Source organism: Amblyraja radiata, chromosome 6, assembly GCF_010909765.2.
Source record: "Amblyraja radiata isolate CabotCenter1 chromosome 6, sAmbRad1.1.pri, whole genome shotgun sequence".
NCBI classification, from domain to species: domain Eukaryota; kingdom Metazoa; phylum Chordata; class Chondrichthyes; order Rajiformes; family Rajidae; genus Amblyraja; species Amblyraja radiata.
This window is the reverse complement of record NC_045961.1, coordinates 49,250,294-49,266,869: the sequence shown is the minus strand read 5'-3', so window position 1 is coordinate 49,266,869 and position 16,576 is coordinate 49,250,294. Positions and strand designations below refer to the sequence as shown.

The window sequence follows — 16,576 nt, the reverse complement described above, 5'->3', positions numbered from 1 at the left end:
CCCCCCCCCCCCGCCCTCACATCTGTCTGAAGAAGGGTCTCGACCCGAAACGTTGCCTATTTCCTTCGCTCCATAGATGCTGCCTCACCCGCTGAGTTTCTCCAGCATTTTTGTCTATCTTCGGTTTTCCAGCATCTGCAGTTCCTTCTTAAACAAACTGAAAATAAGTAGCTTGGGTAGACACACTCAAAATTCATTGATCCTCATATAGCTGAAAACATTGGATCTGAAAATTATTATGAGTTTTCATCTAGAGTTTGGTCACTATAAAAGATGGGAGACTCTATAATAACCCACAGCACATTAACACAGTGACCTGAACAAATGTAGTCCATGTATACACGTAGCTGGTCACACTGAAAATATCATAAAGCTGCAGTATTCTACAATTTAAAAACATTTAATGCAGCTAAATTGGGAGATTGTAACCTCAATTTTGAAAGGAATTTACGTTCAATAATGTGCTTAAAGATGTAATTTTAGGCGACCCAGTGGCATAGAGATCCACTGTGGTTCTATCCTGACTACGGGTGCTGTCGGTTTCGGAGTTTGTAGCTTCTCCCTGTGACCACGTGGGTTTTCTCCGGGTGCTCCGGTTTCCTCCCACATTCCGAAGACATGCCGGTTTGTAGGTTAATTGGACCTACTGTGTAGGATAGAACTAATGGCGTAGGTCGATGGTCAGCATGGACTCGGTGAGCCGAAGGATCTGTTTCCACGCTGTATCTAAACTAAGCTACGTCAAAGAAAGATTATTGAAAGCAATGAGGGCATCAAGTTCTTCCACTGACTGAGTGCAAAGAATATTACTTGATCAGTGAAAAATGCAAAACAGCTGAAAGAATTCACAGTACCTAGCACTCTTCAGCTATATGTTGCCAAAGCTTTGAAAACTAGACTGAAAACACAGATAATGTAGCCAATCACATAAAGCGATTCACCTCATCCCAACATTCCTATTCATTTAGGAACGAACAGTGAATACTTAGAACAAGCCTGTTCAACTCACTGCCTTCATGTTTGAGCTGATGAGATCTTTAGGTTGGCTAAAGAAGGACATATGGTGAAAGGAGGACTTTTGTGGATATTCAGCTTGGAATCTGTGCAAGATCTAGAAATGAGCTGAGAACTATGCACCTGCGTAATGTCCGCAGTTGTGATCTGGAGCTTCTTGTTTCATGCCCTTTCAACTTGTCTGCTAGCTCCCACACTAACCTGTCTGTCCTCAGCCATCTCCACTGGCAGGACGAGGCCCTGTGCAAGCTATAACACCAACCCTTGTTCCGCCTAGGTAGTCTATAACTCATCGGATAGCTTGCAAAACAAAGCTTTTCAATGCACCTCAGTATAAGAGACAATCATAAACCTAACCTAACCCAGTGATACGAACATTGAAACTTCCAGTTTCAGGTAACAATTACAGTCATAATCATACAGCATGGAAACAGGCCTTTTGGCCCAACTTGCCCACACCAGCCAACATGCCCCACCTATACTAGTCCCACCTGCCTGTGTTTGGCCCATATCCCTCTAAACCTGTCCTACCCATGTACTTGTCTAAATGTTTCTTAAATGTTGCGTTAGTACTTGTCTCAACTACCTCCTTCGGCAGCTTGTTTCATATGCCCACCACCCTTTGTGTAAATAAAAACAAACCCTTGGGTTCGTATTAAATCTATCCCCCTTCACCTTAAACCTATGTCCTCTGGTTCTCGATTTCCTTGCTCTGGACAAGAAACTTTGTGTTTACCCAATCTATTCATCTCATGATTTTGTACACCTCTATAAGGTTACCCCTCATCGCAGTTTTGGTCCCTTAATTTGAGGAAGGACATTCTTGCTATTGAGGGAGTACAGCGTAGGTTTACAAGGTTAATTCTCGGGATGTCATATGCTGAGAGAATGGAGCGGCTGGGCTTGTATACTCTGGAATTTATAAGGATGAGAGGGTATCTTATTGAAACATATAAGATTATTAAAGGCTTAGACACGCTAGAAGCAGAAAACATGTTCCCGATGTTGGGGGAGTCCAGAACTAGGGGCCACAGTTTCAGAATAAAGGGTAAGCCATTTAGAATGGAGATGAGGAAACATTTTTTCACACAGAGAGTTGTGAGTCTGTGGAATTCTCTGCCTCAGAGGGCGGTGGAGGCCGGTTCTCTGGATACTTTCAAGAGAGAGCTAGATAGTGCTCTTAAAGATAGCGGAGTCAGGGGATATGGGGAGAAGGCAGGAAAGGGGTACTGATTGGGGATGATCAGCCATGATCGCATTGAATGGCGGTGTTGGCTCGAAGGGCCGTATGGCCTACTCCTGCACCTATTGTCTATTGCCTATCCTCCTGCACTCCAAAGAAGAGAGTCCCAGCCTGCTCAACCTCTCCCTGTAACTCAGGCCCTTGAGCTCCGTCAACATCCTCGTAAATCTCTGATTTTCTTTCCTCTTTTTTCGCTATCTCTTTCTCCTTCAGTGCACATGACAATTAACTAAACTAAACTAACTCAGCATGTCAGGAAGCATCCCAAGAGAACATGGATAGGTGACGTTTTGGGTTTGGAGCCTTCTTCATTATGTCTGAAGAAGGGTCCCGGCCAAAGTGTTGCTTATCCACGTTCTCCAGGGATGCTGCCTAGCCCACTGAGTTACTCCAGCATTTTGCTTCTTTCCTTGGTAAACCAGCATCTGCAGTTCTTTGTGTCTACACGTTTTCTTTCAATTACAGGTAGCTTTATAATTGCTTACCTGTATATAAGTTCTCACAGTTATATGGAACGTGATGGACCACTGCTCTTTTAGATTATCCCTGTCAACTTTCTAAGGTCCTAAATCATCCTTCCAGGTGAACCGGCAATTAGTGGCACACAGTGGCGTTGCTGCCTTACAGTGCCAGAGACCAGGGCTTGATCCTGTACAGTACTGTGCTGTCTGTACGGAGTTTGTACGTTCTCCTTGTGACTGCGTAGGTTTTCTCCGGGTGCTCTAGTTTCCACCCATATTCTGAAAACATGCAGATTTGTAGGTTAATTGGTTTCTATAAATTGTCCCTTGTTTGTAGGATAGAACTAGTGTACAGGGTGATGGTGATCGGTGGGACGAAGCTTCCATCCTGTATCACGAAACTAAACTAATTTGCTCTTCTAATCTAATGTATTTCATTTGGTGCTCACAATGTGTTTTCCCGCTACAGTGGATAAAAAATCAAATGCAAATGGGATCAGTGCTTTGCAGAACATCTCATCACAGTCCACAAGGGTGACCCTCAACTCCCAGTCCCCTGTGACTTTAATTCTCCATCCCTCTGAATAGCTTAGGGACTGCTTGGCTTCTTATGCTATTCCAACAAAGACACATGTAGACTTGATGAACAGCACTCCATCGTCAGTCAAATATATTGCAGCCCTCAGGATTCAATGCTAAATTCAACAATTTCAGATAAACAGTCCTTCCTGTTATTGTCAAAACTGGCAACTTCCAATACAATGTCATTGGAAACATGAGCTCAGTTTTTTTTTCTCTGCCCAGATACTGTCTGATCTGCTAGTGTTTCAGATTTCCAGCAACTATTTTTGTGATTTCTCTCCCCCCTCCCCCTATTTGACTCTTCCATTCTGAGAAAACAAATTATGTCTGTCTACCCTATTTATACCTCTCATGATTTTATATACTTCGATCAAGCTCCCCTCAGATTCAGAAAACTTTATTCAGTCTCCAGCATTTCAGAGAAAACAATGCAGGGTTGTCTAAACTCTCCTTATAGCTAACTTGCAACACACTGGTCTTGTCACCTTTCCAGTTGTGATGATATTGAAGCAAAATGTTAATTCTGTTTCTCCAGGAATGCTGCCAGTGCTTTGCTTTCATTTCAGATTTCCACCACCTCCATTCTTTGCTGCTTTTAAATGATTGTATAACGTTGGTAATTAGACCTGTCATGTACCTTTTAACAAGGACAGCCTTAATTCAGGCTGCTCCTTATCCAGATGTGTGGGATTTAAAAAAAATGTTTTTGTTGCCCATTAATATACAGGCAGTTTGAACTGTAAACGATGGAGATAGAAATTCATACCTCTCAATTCAGCACAGTTTACAGATTGAAATTCATTCCTGAAAGATGTGATTCTGTAGAGAGACTTTAAACATGAGTTTCTCTCAGACTGGTTCATTATGCAATATAAACTATTTATCATGAATGATTGTATGTTTAAGGCATATTACTGAACTAATAGATGATAAAAAAAAAGAGAATGTTAAACATACACAAAATTAATGGAGCATCAAGAAACAACATACTGGAATCTTAAGCAAAAAGCAAACTGTTAGAATATCCCATCATAGATGCTGCCTGACCCATTGAGTTCCTTCAGCACCTTGTATTTTGGACAAATGGTTAATGTTTAGTTTAGACTACTTTAGAGATAAAGCATGGAAACTGGCCCTTCGGCCCACCCTTACACTAGCCAATTAACCTACAAACCTGCACATCTTTGGAGTGTGGGTGGAAACAGGAGCACCCTGAGAACCCAGGGCACAGGGAGAACGTACAAACTCCACACAGACAATGTCTGTAGTCATGATCGAACCTGATCTCTGGCGCTGTAAGGCAGCATCTCTACCGCTGGGCCCGTTTGTTGATCTTTTGTGTAATTAAGTGATAACGTTTTAGCCCTGGATCACTGTGCTACACCTACTTGCAAACAACATCCTCTTTAATCAATCTATATAGTAGAAATCAACATTAAAATGTATAAATTGAAGAATTTCCCGGCATTTGTTGAGCAATATTAAATATACTCAGGGTAAAAAAGCAGTTTATTTCCCAATGTTGGGAGATTTCCTACATTCACAATCTTAATTTTTTAAATTGTAATGTTATCATGCATAGCATAACCTTCACCCATAGACAGACACAATGTGCTGGAATAACTCAGCAAATTAGGCAGCATCTCTGGAGAAAAAGGATGTGTGACGTTTCAGGTCAGGATCCTTCTTTGGACTTAGACCTGAAATATCACCCATCCTTTTTCCCCAGAGATGCCTCCTGACCTGCTGAGTTACTCCATCACTTTGTGTCTACCTTTTGTACATCTGTAGTTCCTTGTCTCTACATAATCTTCCACTTGTTGGTGAACCAAGTCCAATATTACATTGTGTTCCAGACTTGGAGAATTGAGCTGTACATGTCTACTGAAAGATGCAAAGCCACTTAGCCATGGTGCTCTTAATGTTAGAAATCAAAGGTGGCATGGGTGGTGACAGATGAAATGCTTGTCATCTCTCCTCTATACTTAAGATCACACACAAAACTCAAAAATGCTAGAGGAAGAGGTTACTCACATTACCGGTCCACCACCAATTTTCGGGCAACTGGTGGTTCGGCACCACCTTTAATCCACAGAAAATTAAGAGAGCGCACTTGAACTCCCCTGCTGAAGTCCCCCGAAAGTGTGGCGCCTAGGCCGGATAAGGCGTCCGATCTCAACCTCATTGGGACTTCTGCCCAATCAACGGGTAGAATTTGCCTCCTATTGCCGGAACTAGCAGATCCATTCCCATAGCCAACTTCCGCGGCCAATTGGCGGGTCAGATTTGCTCCCTGCGACTGAAGCTGGAACCATGTCCCAGCCGGAGCAGCAGATCCATTCCCATAGCCAATTTCCTAGGCCGACTTTGCGGGCTGATATCTCAGCTCCTCGGCTAACTAGGCGTGTTTCAGTACATTTGGACTCCTCGCTCAGTTGGTCCAGCAAAATGCATAATCCAGAAAGGTTCTGGAACCAAAGATGCCATCAAATCGTCGGTGAACCTGTATCTCATTAGATATTTAATTAAAGTAATGGTTTTGAACCACATCCCATAAGCAAGGATACTGTCCAATTCACCCCCCCCCCCCCCCCCCCCCCCCCCCCCCATTGCGGACATTGGACTTTATCTGTGGGACTGGTGTGCTGCAATACTGAGAACTATATTCTGCACTGTTACTTTCTCTTTGCTCTGCCTCGTGTTTGAATTTAACTTGATTGTTTTTATGGAAAGCACATTATTTGATTTGATTGAATAACATGCAAAACAAAGCTTTTCTCTGTACCCTGGTTCACAACATAATAATAAACCTAAACACTAACTTTGTCAGGTGTAATATCCCATCTGTGATTCACAGTGAAGTCCCGTCAAAGGCAATTACGACCTAGTGATTTTCTTCATATCCAGAAATAGTACAGTTTCTGTCTAAACATAGGAAATTGCACAATTGTGGAAGGGTTGAGTTTCCATCAGACAAATGTGTTGCATCTACACCAATAATTTGCTGCTGGTGTGAAAATGTGTGGTGTATTTGTTCATTTTGCCTCTCCTACAATTAAATGGTTCAGTGGTAGTTTGTTGTAATATCCAAAGGTGTTTACCTGAAAATCTTAGTTGACTTCAGTACGTTAATTAATTGTTTGCAAAATCTGCTGTTTAATGTTACCAATTATTCAATGATAGGATCGTACAAGAAAAATTAATGATCATCCATTTTGTTTATTTTTAGGTTTGATATCGTACACTGAATACTTATTCTTGCTGGGTATTCTAATGAGTAAGTGCATTTATGGTATAATTCTTCATATATTACCATTAGCTTGCCAATACCAAATTTTAACCATAATTGTGACCTGCTTGTGCAAACCTTTGCGACACATCATGGTAAGAGATACAAAAGGTAAACATTAACAATTTTACTAGATACCTAAGAAAATTTGAATATAGAACATGGAACATAGAAAAGCACAATACAGGAAGATGGTACCAACCTCTTTTCCGTTGACTCCGTCTACATTTCATGCTGCCTCAGCAAGGCCACCAGCATAATCAACGACAAGTCTCACCCTGGTCATGCCCTCTTCACTTCTCTCCCATCAGGCAAGAGGTATAGAATTATCAAATGCATACCTCCAGATTCAGGGACAGTTTCTTCCCAGCTGGTTATCAGGCAACTCAACCATCCTTTCAACAACTAGAGAGCAGTCCTGAGCTACCATCTACCTGACTAGAGACCCTTGGACTATCTTTAATTGGACTTTACTGGACTTTACCTTGTACTAAACAGTATTCTCTTCATCCATAATCTGTACACTGTGGACGGCCCGATTGTAATCATGTATAGTCTTTCCACTGACTGGACAGCATGCAACAAGCAGTTTTTCACTGTAACTTCCGAAAACTAAAACTAAAGAAAGCAGCAATGAAACAGCGTCTATGATGGAATATTAATTATGTGCACAGTTTCTCAGTGTTATGTGAATCTTTTGAATGTTGTCAAAAATTCTTATGGCTCTTTACGGAAACAGTTTGGATTCTGCAGCAGTAAGTGCCTGAGTTTGCCAGACTAATTAATCTCTGCCAGAATTCTCTAAATCACCACGAGCTTCAAACTAATATATGAAGCATCATTAGTTTTTTTTTTTCAAGTTTCCAGAGCAATTGTTAACTAATTTTTAATCCCATCTAAATGTGCAGTGTAGCAGCTCAAGATGCCACTTGATCACAGCATCAGAGACGCAGGTTCAATCGTGACCGTGGGTGCTGTTTACGTGTTTTCCCTGTGACCCTGTGGATTTCCAGTATGTCCCCAGGTTTCTGCCCATATCCCAGTTACGTGTAGGTTGATGGTTAGTTGAACACAATATATTTTCTACATGTGTGGGGAGGGGGTGTTGATAAGAGTCGGAGGTGCATATTTAGACAAATTACTGTCAGATTAGTGTAAATGGATGGTTGATGCCTAGCATGGACTCGGGTGGGCTGAAGGGCTGTTTCCATGCTTATTGTAACTGCTTGCTCAACAGATCACTAAATCTGGTAATTGTCTTTATTAAGGTAATGGAAAAATGAGCAGTCTATGTAAATGTCTATGGTGATCAGAGAGATTTGAAAACGGGAGCAAGAATTAGGCTTAAAAAATGCCTTTACTTGCCATAAATTGGCTAAAAGCATTAAGGTTAATTACATTAAAACAATAAAGCTTCCATGCATTTACCACTTCAATCAAAGGCAGCCGCCCTATCCAAATAAATGGGATTATATGTCACAGGCCAGTGCCTCGTCCTTTAGTGGAAGCTTGGAAATATATCTTGTACTAAACATTATTCCCTTAATCCAGTATCTGTACACTATGGACGGCTCGATTAAAATCATGTCTGGTCTTTCCGCTGACTGGTTAGCACTCAACAAAAAGCTTTTCACTCTACTTCGGTACACGTGGCAATATACTAAACTAAACTAAACCAGCAGTGTTCCGGAAATGTGTGGCAGTGGAAGTCTGGGCGGCAAAAAGCACCTTGCCCTCGGTTAATGATAATATATTCCTTGTGCTTCCAGAACCTCGCACTGGATTCCAATTTGCCTTCAGTATGCTGGACATTGACGACAACCAGCAAGTTGAAAAAAAAGAATTTCTAATGGTAATTTTATTTTTAATAAATTAAGCTTGCATTTGGAAAATTATTTCATTTTAAATAGAACTGGAAATTAGAGTTGATCTTTGTATTGATGATGTTTATTAATCTCATTCCCTCTGAACTTAATTCTGATATCAATAGAATGCCAGTGTTTTGAAAAATGAAGTCTTTAATCCATTATTTAATCAATTCAGAAATAAATGGTATTTAAAAAAAAGTAATAGGCCATTCAACCAAACTGTTTGTTACTTTGCATAGCCCCCATCCACTTAAATTGACTGCCGCCTTGCTTTCCCTATAATTTATCCATAATTTTTCCTTATATGAACCAGTACTATCTGCGTGTGGCAGGTCACCAAATCTATGCTGTTCATCTCCACCTCACCATGTTTCACAGCATCACTGGTGGAATCAGTTGCCATTCTAGGTGTTTATAATCTAGAGGGCACTCTAGAAAACACCAAAGTAGCATAATCAGAAGTGTCACCTTTCAGGTGGAATGTCAGTCCAAGACCCAACCTGGCTTCTAAGTACAACATATCTAGTGATCCTTATAATCCTTATACGTTTAAGCTGAGGGGGGGGAAGATTTAATAGGAACCTGAGGGCTAACTTTTTTCACACAAAAGGTGGTGGGTATATGGAACCAGCTGCAGGAGGGGGTAATTGAGGCAGGTACCATCGCAACGTTTAAGAAACACTTAGATAGGTTCATGGATAAGATAGGTTTAGATGGATATGGGCCAAATGCAGGCAGGTGGGACTAGTTTAGATGGGACATGTTGGTCAGTGAGGGCAAGTTGGGCCGAAGGGCCTGTTGCCACACAGTATGACTCCATGGGTGCACTTTCAACAAAGAACCGGATAGTCCTCTTAAATGTCTTGATTAATATTTATATTTGATTCACCATATGGGAAAAAAACATCCTTTATTTCATTTTTCATTATGGAAACTTGGCAAATAAATTGTCAATGAAGCACTTTTGAATGTCCTGAGGCTGTGAGAAATGATGTATTAATGTTCTTCATTAAAGAAATTGATCTTTTGCTCAGTAAGTTATTGAAGATAGAGGCTGCATTTATTCAGCACTTTCACATCCTTAAAATCACTTTGTATTCAATTAATGCATTAATTTAGTCGTCGGCTACAGTTTAATTATTCTTTATTACTCCGTTTTTGTTTTTTTAGTCTTAATGATTTGTCCCACCTCACTTTATTTGCTTTAAGGTTAAGGAATGGGGTCCCTGGCTGCATTTTTCAATAGGAAACTAGGAGGCAATTGACATGGGGTACTAGGATGCTATTGACAAGGGGTACCTGCCTTGGATACACTGTGTTCACTTAATTAAGGGCATTTTGAAAACTTGTCAAATAATGTGTCTTCCAGTGTCTGGAAAGCAAGGACTGGGAGCTCCAGCTCTTTGGCAAATCACACCAGAATTTTGTGTGCTGTCAATGACAACCTGCTGCTAAGACTGGATAATAATGGATGCACGCAATTGTGAAACATCGTTGTCTTGGCCTGTGCTGCAGCTCCTGGCGAGTGTTGTATAAGATCTTGTGGCAACATGCTTTTGGGTTCATTGTGCCCTGGCTATAGTCAAGCAGCCTATATTGATGCTGAGTATAGTGAAGGAGGAAACAAAGCCTTTGGACATGACTAAACAGAGAAATGACCAATGGAAAAAAAAAATGTTAAATAAGCATTGTAAGGGCACCCTCCCCATTTCTTTCTGCTTTCCTCCTCCCCTAGGTCCCACCTGCACCTATTTCTCCCCTTCCCTTTCCACCTACATTCCTTTCCTCTAGCTTCAGAATTCATAGAAACAGAAACTAGGTGCAGGAGTAGGCCATTCAGCCTTTCGAGCCAGCACCGCCATTCAATATGATCATGGCTGATCATCCAAAATCAGTACCCAATTCCTGCATTCTCCCCATATCCCTTGATTCCATTACCCCTAAGAGCTATATCTAACTCGCTCTTGAAAACATCCAGTGAATTGGCCTCCACAGCTTTCTGTGGCAGAGAATTCCACAGATTCACAATTCTCTGGGTGAAAAGGTTTTTCCTCATCTCAGTCCTAAATGGCCTACCCCTTATTCTTACACTGTGATCCCTGGTTCTGGATTCATCCAACATCAGGAACATTTTTCCTGCATCTAGCCTATCCAATCCCTTAAGAATTGTATATGTTTCTATAAGAACCCCTCTCATCCGTCTAAATTCCAGTGAATATAAGCCCAGTTGATCCATTCTTTCATCATATGTCAGTCCTTCCATACCAAGAATTAACCTTGTGAACCTACGCTGCACTCCCTCAATAGCAATAATGTCCTTCCTCAAATTAGGAGACCCAAAACAGCACACAATACTCCAGAGCCCTGTACAACTGCAGTAGGACCTCCTTGCTTCTGTACTCAAATTCTCTCCCTATGAAAGCCAACATGCCATTTGCTTTCTTCACTGCCTGTTGTACCTGGATAAATATGAGGTTATCCACTTTGGTGGCAAAAACAGGAAGGCAGATTATTATCCAAATGGTGTCAAGTTAGGAAAAGGGGAAGTACAACGGGATGTGGAGGTCCTTGTTCATCAGTCACTGAAAGTAAGCATGCAGGTACAGCAGGCAGTGAAGAAAGCGAATGGCATGTTGGCCTTCATAACAAGAGGAATTGAGTATAGGAGCAAAGAGGTCCTTCTGCAGTTGTACAGGGCCCTAGAGAGACCACACGTGGAGCATTGTGTGCAGTTTTGGTCTCCAAATTTGAGGAAGGACATTCTTGCTATTGAGGGAGTGTAGCGTAGGTTCACCAGGTTAATTCCCGGGATGGCAGGACTGTCATATGTTGATAGAATGGAGCGGCTGGGCTTGTTTATTCTGGAATTTAGAAGGTTGAGAGGGGATCTTATTGAAACATATAAAATTATTCAGGGTTTGGAAACGCTAAAGGCAGGAAAAGTTCCCGATGTTGGGGGAGTCCAGAACTGGGGGCCACAGTTTAAGAATAAGGGGTAAGCCATTTAGAACGGAGATGAGGAAAAACTTTTTCACACAGAGAGTTGTGAGTCTGTGGAATTCTCTGCCTCAGAAGGCAGTGGAGGACAGTTCTCTGGATGCTTTCAAGAGAGAGTTAGATAGAGCTCTTAAAGATAGCTGAGTCAGGGGATATGGGGAGAAGGCAGGAACGGGGTACTGATTGTGGATGATCAGCCATGATCATTGAATGGTGGTGCTGGCTCGAAGGGCCGAATGGCCTACGCCTGCACCTACTGTCTATTGTCTATTGGCTACCTGCATGCTTACTTTCAGTGACTGATGTACAAGGACACCCAAATTTCATTGCACATCCCCTTTTCCTAATCTGACACCATTCAGATAATAATCTGCTTTCTTGTTCTTGCCACCAAAGTGGATAACCTCACATTTATCACAGCTCATCAATCCTTTTGTTTTACATCTTTTTTTTCTTCACCTCTGTCTTTTGTCCAACCATCTGCCTATCAAAACCCCCTCTCCTCTGTACCTACCTATTACCTGCCAGGATTTGTCCTACCCTTCTCCCTTCCAGTATTTTCTCCCCTCTCACTATCAGTCTGAAGATGGGTTGTGTAAACAACTGAGTCATACAATCTAAGATCCAAGATCATCTGAGTCATACAATCTAAGATCCAAGCAAAGATGACGGCCAGCAGCTCCGTCTCGATCTGCGCGTAGCGCTGTTCGGTGTCGGGAGGCATAGGAGACAGGGCGCAAGGCACCATCGGCAGATGATTGTAGGCAGGCTGCGCCGAGCCCGAATCGTGAGGCATCGCAGGTAACTGTCACAGGGCGCTTCAGGTCGAAGAATGTCAGGGTTGGTGCGCTGGTCAACTTCGATTTTAAAGCGTGAAATGTTTTTTGGTGTTGCTGGGACCAGGACCAAGCAGTATCCTTTCTAGTTAGTTGTCACAGGGGCGAACTCAGTTCACTGAGGTTTGGTATGAATTTTCCAAGATAGTTCACCATACCCAGGAATCGCTGCAGGCCGAGCACATCTCTGTGATGGCGGCAGTTTTCTTCGGATCCGGCCTGAGACCGTCAGGAGTGAACACATGACCAACGTAGGTGACCTCTGAAACCCTGAACTTACACTTGTTAGGGTTGAGTTTCAGGTTGATCTGACGTGCCCGGTCCATGATAAGCTTTAGGTTGTGGTCGTGCTCCGGTGTGTCTTTGCCATACACCTAGATATCGTCGACAATGATGGCACATGGGAGGCCCCGGAACAGCAGTTCCATGTTCCTCTGGAAGACCTCACTGGCCGAGTTGATGCCGAATGGCATTCTTAGAAACTTGAATCTGCCAAATGGAGTGGCAAATGTGGTGAGGTTTGACGACTCATCGTCCAGCGGTACCTGACAGAAGGAGCTCTTTGCATCGAGGATGGAAAATACTGTAGCTCGTCCGATCTGTGCCTCAACGTCCTCGACAGTCCTCATAGGATAGTGAGGCCGCCTGATGGCAGAGTTCAAATCTTTCGGATTGATGCACACGCGGAGTCGTCTTTATCGTTCTTGAAAGTAGCAACCAGGGTGGAGACCCAATCAGTGGGCTCACTGATCTCTTCTAGCACGCCTAAGGAGGCCATGTTTTTTAGTTCAGCCTCAATCCTGTCCCTCATGGCATGTGCCACACGATGTGGTGCATGGACGACAGGTTCAACATTGGGGTCAGTGGATATCTTGTAGGTCACAGGCAGCTTGCCCAGTTTGTCATCGAACAGATCAGGGTATTCTTTTATTGGGTCCATTGATATCAGTAGCTTGTGGACCGACTGGCCAAAGGAAATCAGCCCCAAATCCTGGCATGCGTGGTTGCCCAACAGAGTCACAGAGTTAGAGTTCAAAACATAGAAGGTCAGATTCCTTGTGGTCTTTTTCAGCACGCATTTAAAGGTGGTTCTTCCCAGTGGAATCAGAACTCCCGCCCCCCCGTAAGCATGCAGAGTAGAGTTGTCTTTAATCAAGGCCTCATTATTTCTTATCTTGTTGTAAAGGTTTACAGACATTACATTCACTTTTGCTCCCGTGTCTAATTTGGCCTTGAAGCTTTTATTATTGACTGTCATCTGAACTGTAGGATCGAGAATCTTACCAGCTGTGTGCAGGAGTGAATACATGGTTGACTCCCCTTGTGAGTTAATTGGACTCTCCTCGGGGGCTGAGTCGAGCTGGTACTGAGAGGCAGAGATTGTGTCGTCTTGCTGTAACATGTACAGATTAGGTTTTAAACTAGAGGGTCTCTTTCCACGGGCCCTGCAGGTGGCAGAGAAATGGTTCATTTTCTTGCAGTAGTTGCAAGACTTTCCATAAGCTGGGCATATATCTTGCTTATTGTGTAGATATTTACAGTTAAGGCATCTCCTGGGAGGTTCATTAGCAAATCCCCGATTAGAAGGTCGAGGGGCCTCAGTCATAAATTTTCTGTTGTCTGTCGGTGCTCGCGGTCTGGTGAATCCAGTCAAGTTGATAGATTTTGTTTCTGTTTCACGCTGCTCGTTTAATGGTGCGACAAGCTCAGCCAAACGACAGGCATGCGCGGCCTCATCAAGTGTTAAATTAGGATTCCGCAGTAACTCTAATCGTAGCTTTTGATCATTCATCTCAGACACTAATATGTCTCTTATCAGCTGGTTAGTCATTGTCTCAATGCGGCACCTCTGGGCCATGTATCTTAAATCGCAAATGAATTTCTCCACTGGCTCGTCAGGAAGTTGGCGTCTTGCAAAGAATCAGACTCTTTCTAAAATATGGTTCAAGAGTAGATCACAAATCTCACTAAATTTACGCAGCAAAACATTAGGATTGTTTACAGATTCTGCAGGTGTAACTACCTGGTTGTTGGCGTCGAGGACTGAAGGGGCGTATTCAAAAGTCCGAGCCCTCATCGTGGCATCGGGACCCGCAAGGTTAAGTAGAAGGGAAGCTTTGACAGCGTCTGGTTCATTCGGTGGACGATGTTCATGTAGTGTTGGTAATCAATCTCGAAAGTCAGTAATCGCTCACCGATGTCGGAATCGAAGATAAGCTGTGCAGGCTTTCTGCAAGATTGAGCCATCGTAGAGCAGAAAATAAATTGATAAAAATAAAATAAAACCCGATATACAGAAGCAGTGGGTTAACCCAAGCTGACTGACACCATGTAAATAATTGAGTCATACAATCTAAGATCCAAGATCTTTAATCAGCATTCAAACTATAGCGGTACAGCTGGTTGTTAGTTGTCAGAACATCATAAACGCTTCCAAGACTGAGCAGTAAAGGAAGTGGGAGTTAATATAAATCGTACAGTAGGGTGGGGTTAGTGATGCTATTGTACTATGATTGGTTGTCATGCATAAACCAATCTACAGGTTGGATCCAAAATGTCACCTATCTATGTTCTCCACAGATGCTACCTGACCCGCTGAGTTACTCCAGAACTTGGGTCTTTTTTTGTAATCCAACATCTGCAGTTCTTTGTTTCTACATTGCAAGTACAAATTGTACAAATTAGAGTGATTGACTCCAGTATCGAACAAAAATAGAAATAGAGAGACAGTAATAAAATAAAATTTGGACACTGACATTAAAAAAAATCTCAAGCGTTGATGAGTACCTGAAAGAATGAGATTCCATATATGTGATCATTGATTTCCATTGTCAGAGAGTTGAAATGCTTAAATAATTAAACTATCTCTTAATCTCATTGTGTGAAAAATGCATTATATCAATCTATTCATTTTCTTGTTTGTACAGTTATATAGTTTTGATACAATTTTTTCAGTTGAATTGTTGTATGCAGGTCTTACAGGAAAAAAAAATCCTGGCATGATCCTGATTCAGGAAGAAAATTAGCATATTAGCAAACAAATTAGTTCAGCCATATTGTATGGTCTTCATACCACCCTCCTTTCATCAAAGCATGAGCATCAGACTTCAAAAATGTACTACATCTAGTCTAAGTATATTTTTTACTCCAACTCTGTGTCAATGCCAAAAAAAACTAATTTCTACCACACATGCAGGTTCTCAACAAATTTCCGAGCAATACTGGGTTACGAAACACAAAAGCTATTTCTATGTCTCCTGCGTAAATGAATGTGTCAGTATAAACTGTAAAGCTTAAGATGATATAGTGTCAAGGGTGATGTCCAAAGGAATGTGGTTCTCCAGCCAACACCTCCCTACCTCCCTGCAGCCTTCACAGCCAATCCCTACCTATGTGCATGAGCTGAAACTAAAGTTGAAGGCCTATTATGTTCAGCCTCCCAGTAAGTATTCAGACTTGGTTTCTGTCTGCACCATTTGTAATGAATTATTCTGAAACAAAAGAGAAAAATAAAAACAGTGTTTCCAGTTATGTATAATGGTTTTGCCACAATTAAATGATCAATTGTATGTCACAGGATGTTATTAAAGTAAAATTTACATGGATTAATCTATAAAGGCAAATGACAAAATTATGCTTTTAAATCCTTTCCAAATAGCTCTAACAGCTGTAGTGGTTATTTTGCAGTCCTGTCAACCAATTTTTCCAGAAATGTACCAACTACATGGAAAGTTAAGAAAAATATAATAGGTATATCAATTCCTTGACTTGAAATTAGCCAGTCTTGACCTTAACTGAAGTACTGAATGGATATGTGGAATCTGTTTCAAGAGTTAAACTTCAGGGCATTTGGGAGAATTAGGTTTAAGTAGTCTCTACTGACATGTATTCACAAGGTCCGTTCATTCGTTTTACTGACCAATTTAACTGGTATTTATCTCCAATCCAGAAATCTTCAGCATGTCAACCTAACTGACATCACATTCAGACATTTCTACAAAGTCTGGAATTTTTTTTGCTTTTGCTTTGGTTTGTTTTTAAGCTCAGAGCTGATTTTGGACTTTTTCCCACTTTTAATTGGGGAACCTACATGTAACATTTAAATGGCAAAGGGTTAATTGCATTTTAGTAACTGGAGGCAAGTTGTAATTTGAAGCTATGGTGTGATTCAAACTGTTTAACTAAATATATTGGGCATTATCAGAAGTGATTAACACAACAAAATTGTTCTACTTTTACCTTATTTCCATTGTACCTTTCTTTCTCAACTAACTGTACATTGTACT

General features: G+C 41.7%; 1 protein-coding gene across 2 annotated transcripts in view; it reads left to right on the top strand.

Annotated features, from left to right (window-relative positions):
• The window catches only part of micu2 (mitochondrial calcium uptake 2), a 301,355-nt gene that overhangs the window by 197,552 nt on the left and 87,227 nt on the right, over window positions 1–16,576 (top strand). For both annotated transcript variants that reach the window (XM_033022751.1, XM_033022750.1), the window contains exons 6-7: window positions 6,530–6,577; window positions 8,359–8,441. In XM_033022751.1, coding sequence (XP_032878642.1) covers window positions 6,530–6,577; window positions 8,359–8,441 — 131 coding nt within the window. The remainder of the gene's footprint in view (window positions 1–6,529; window positions 6,578–8,358; window positions 8,442–16,576) is intronic.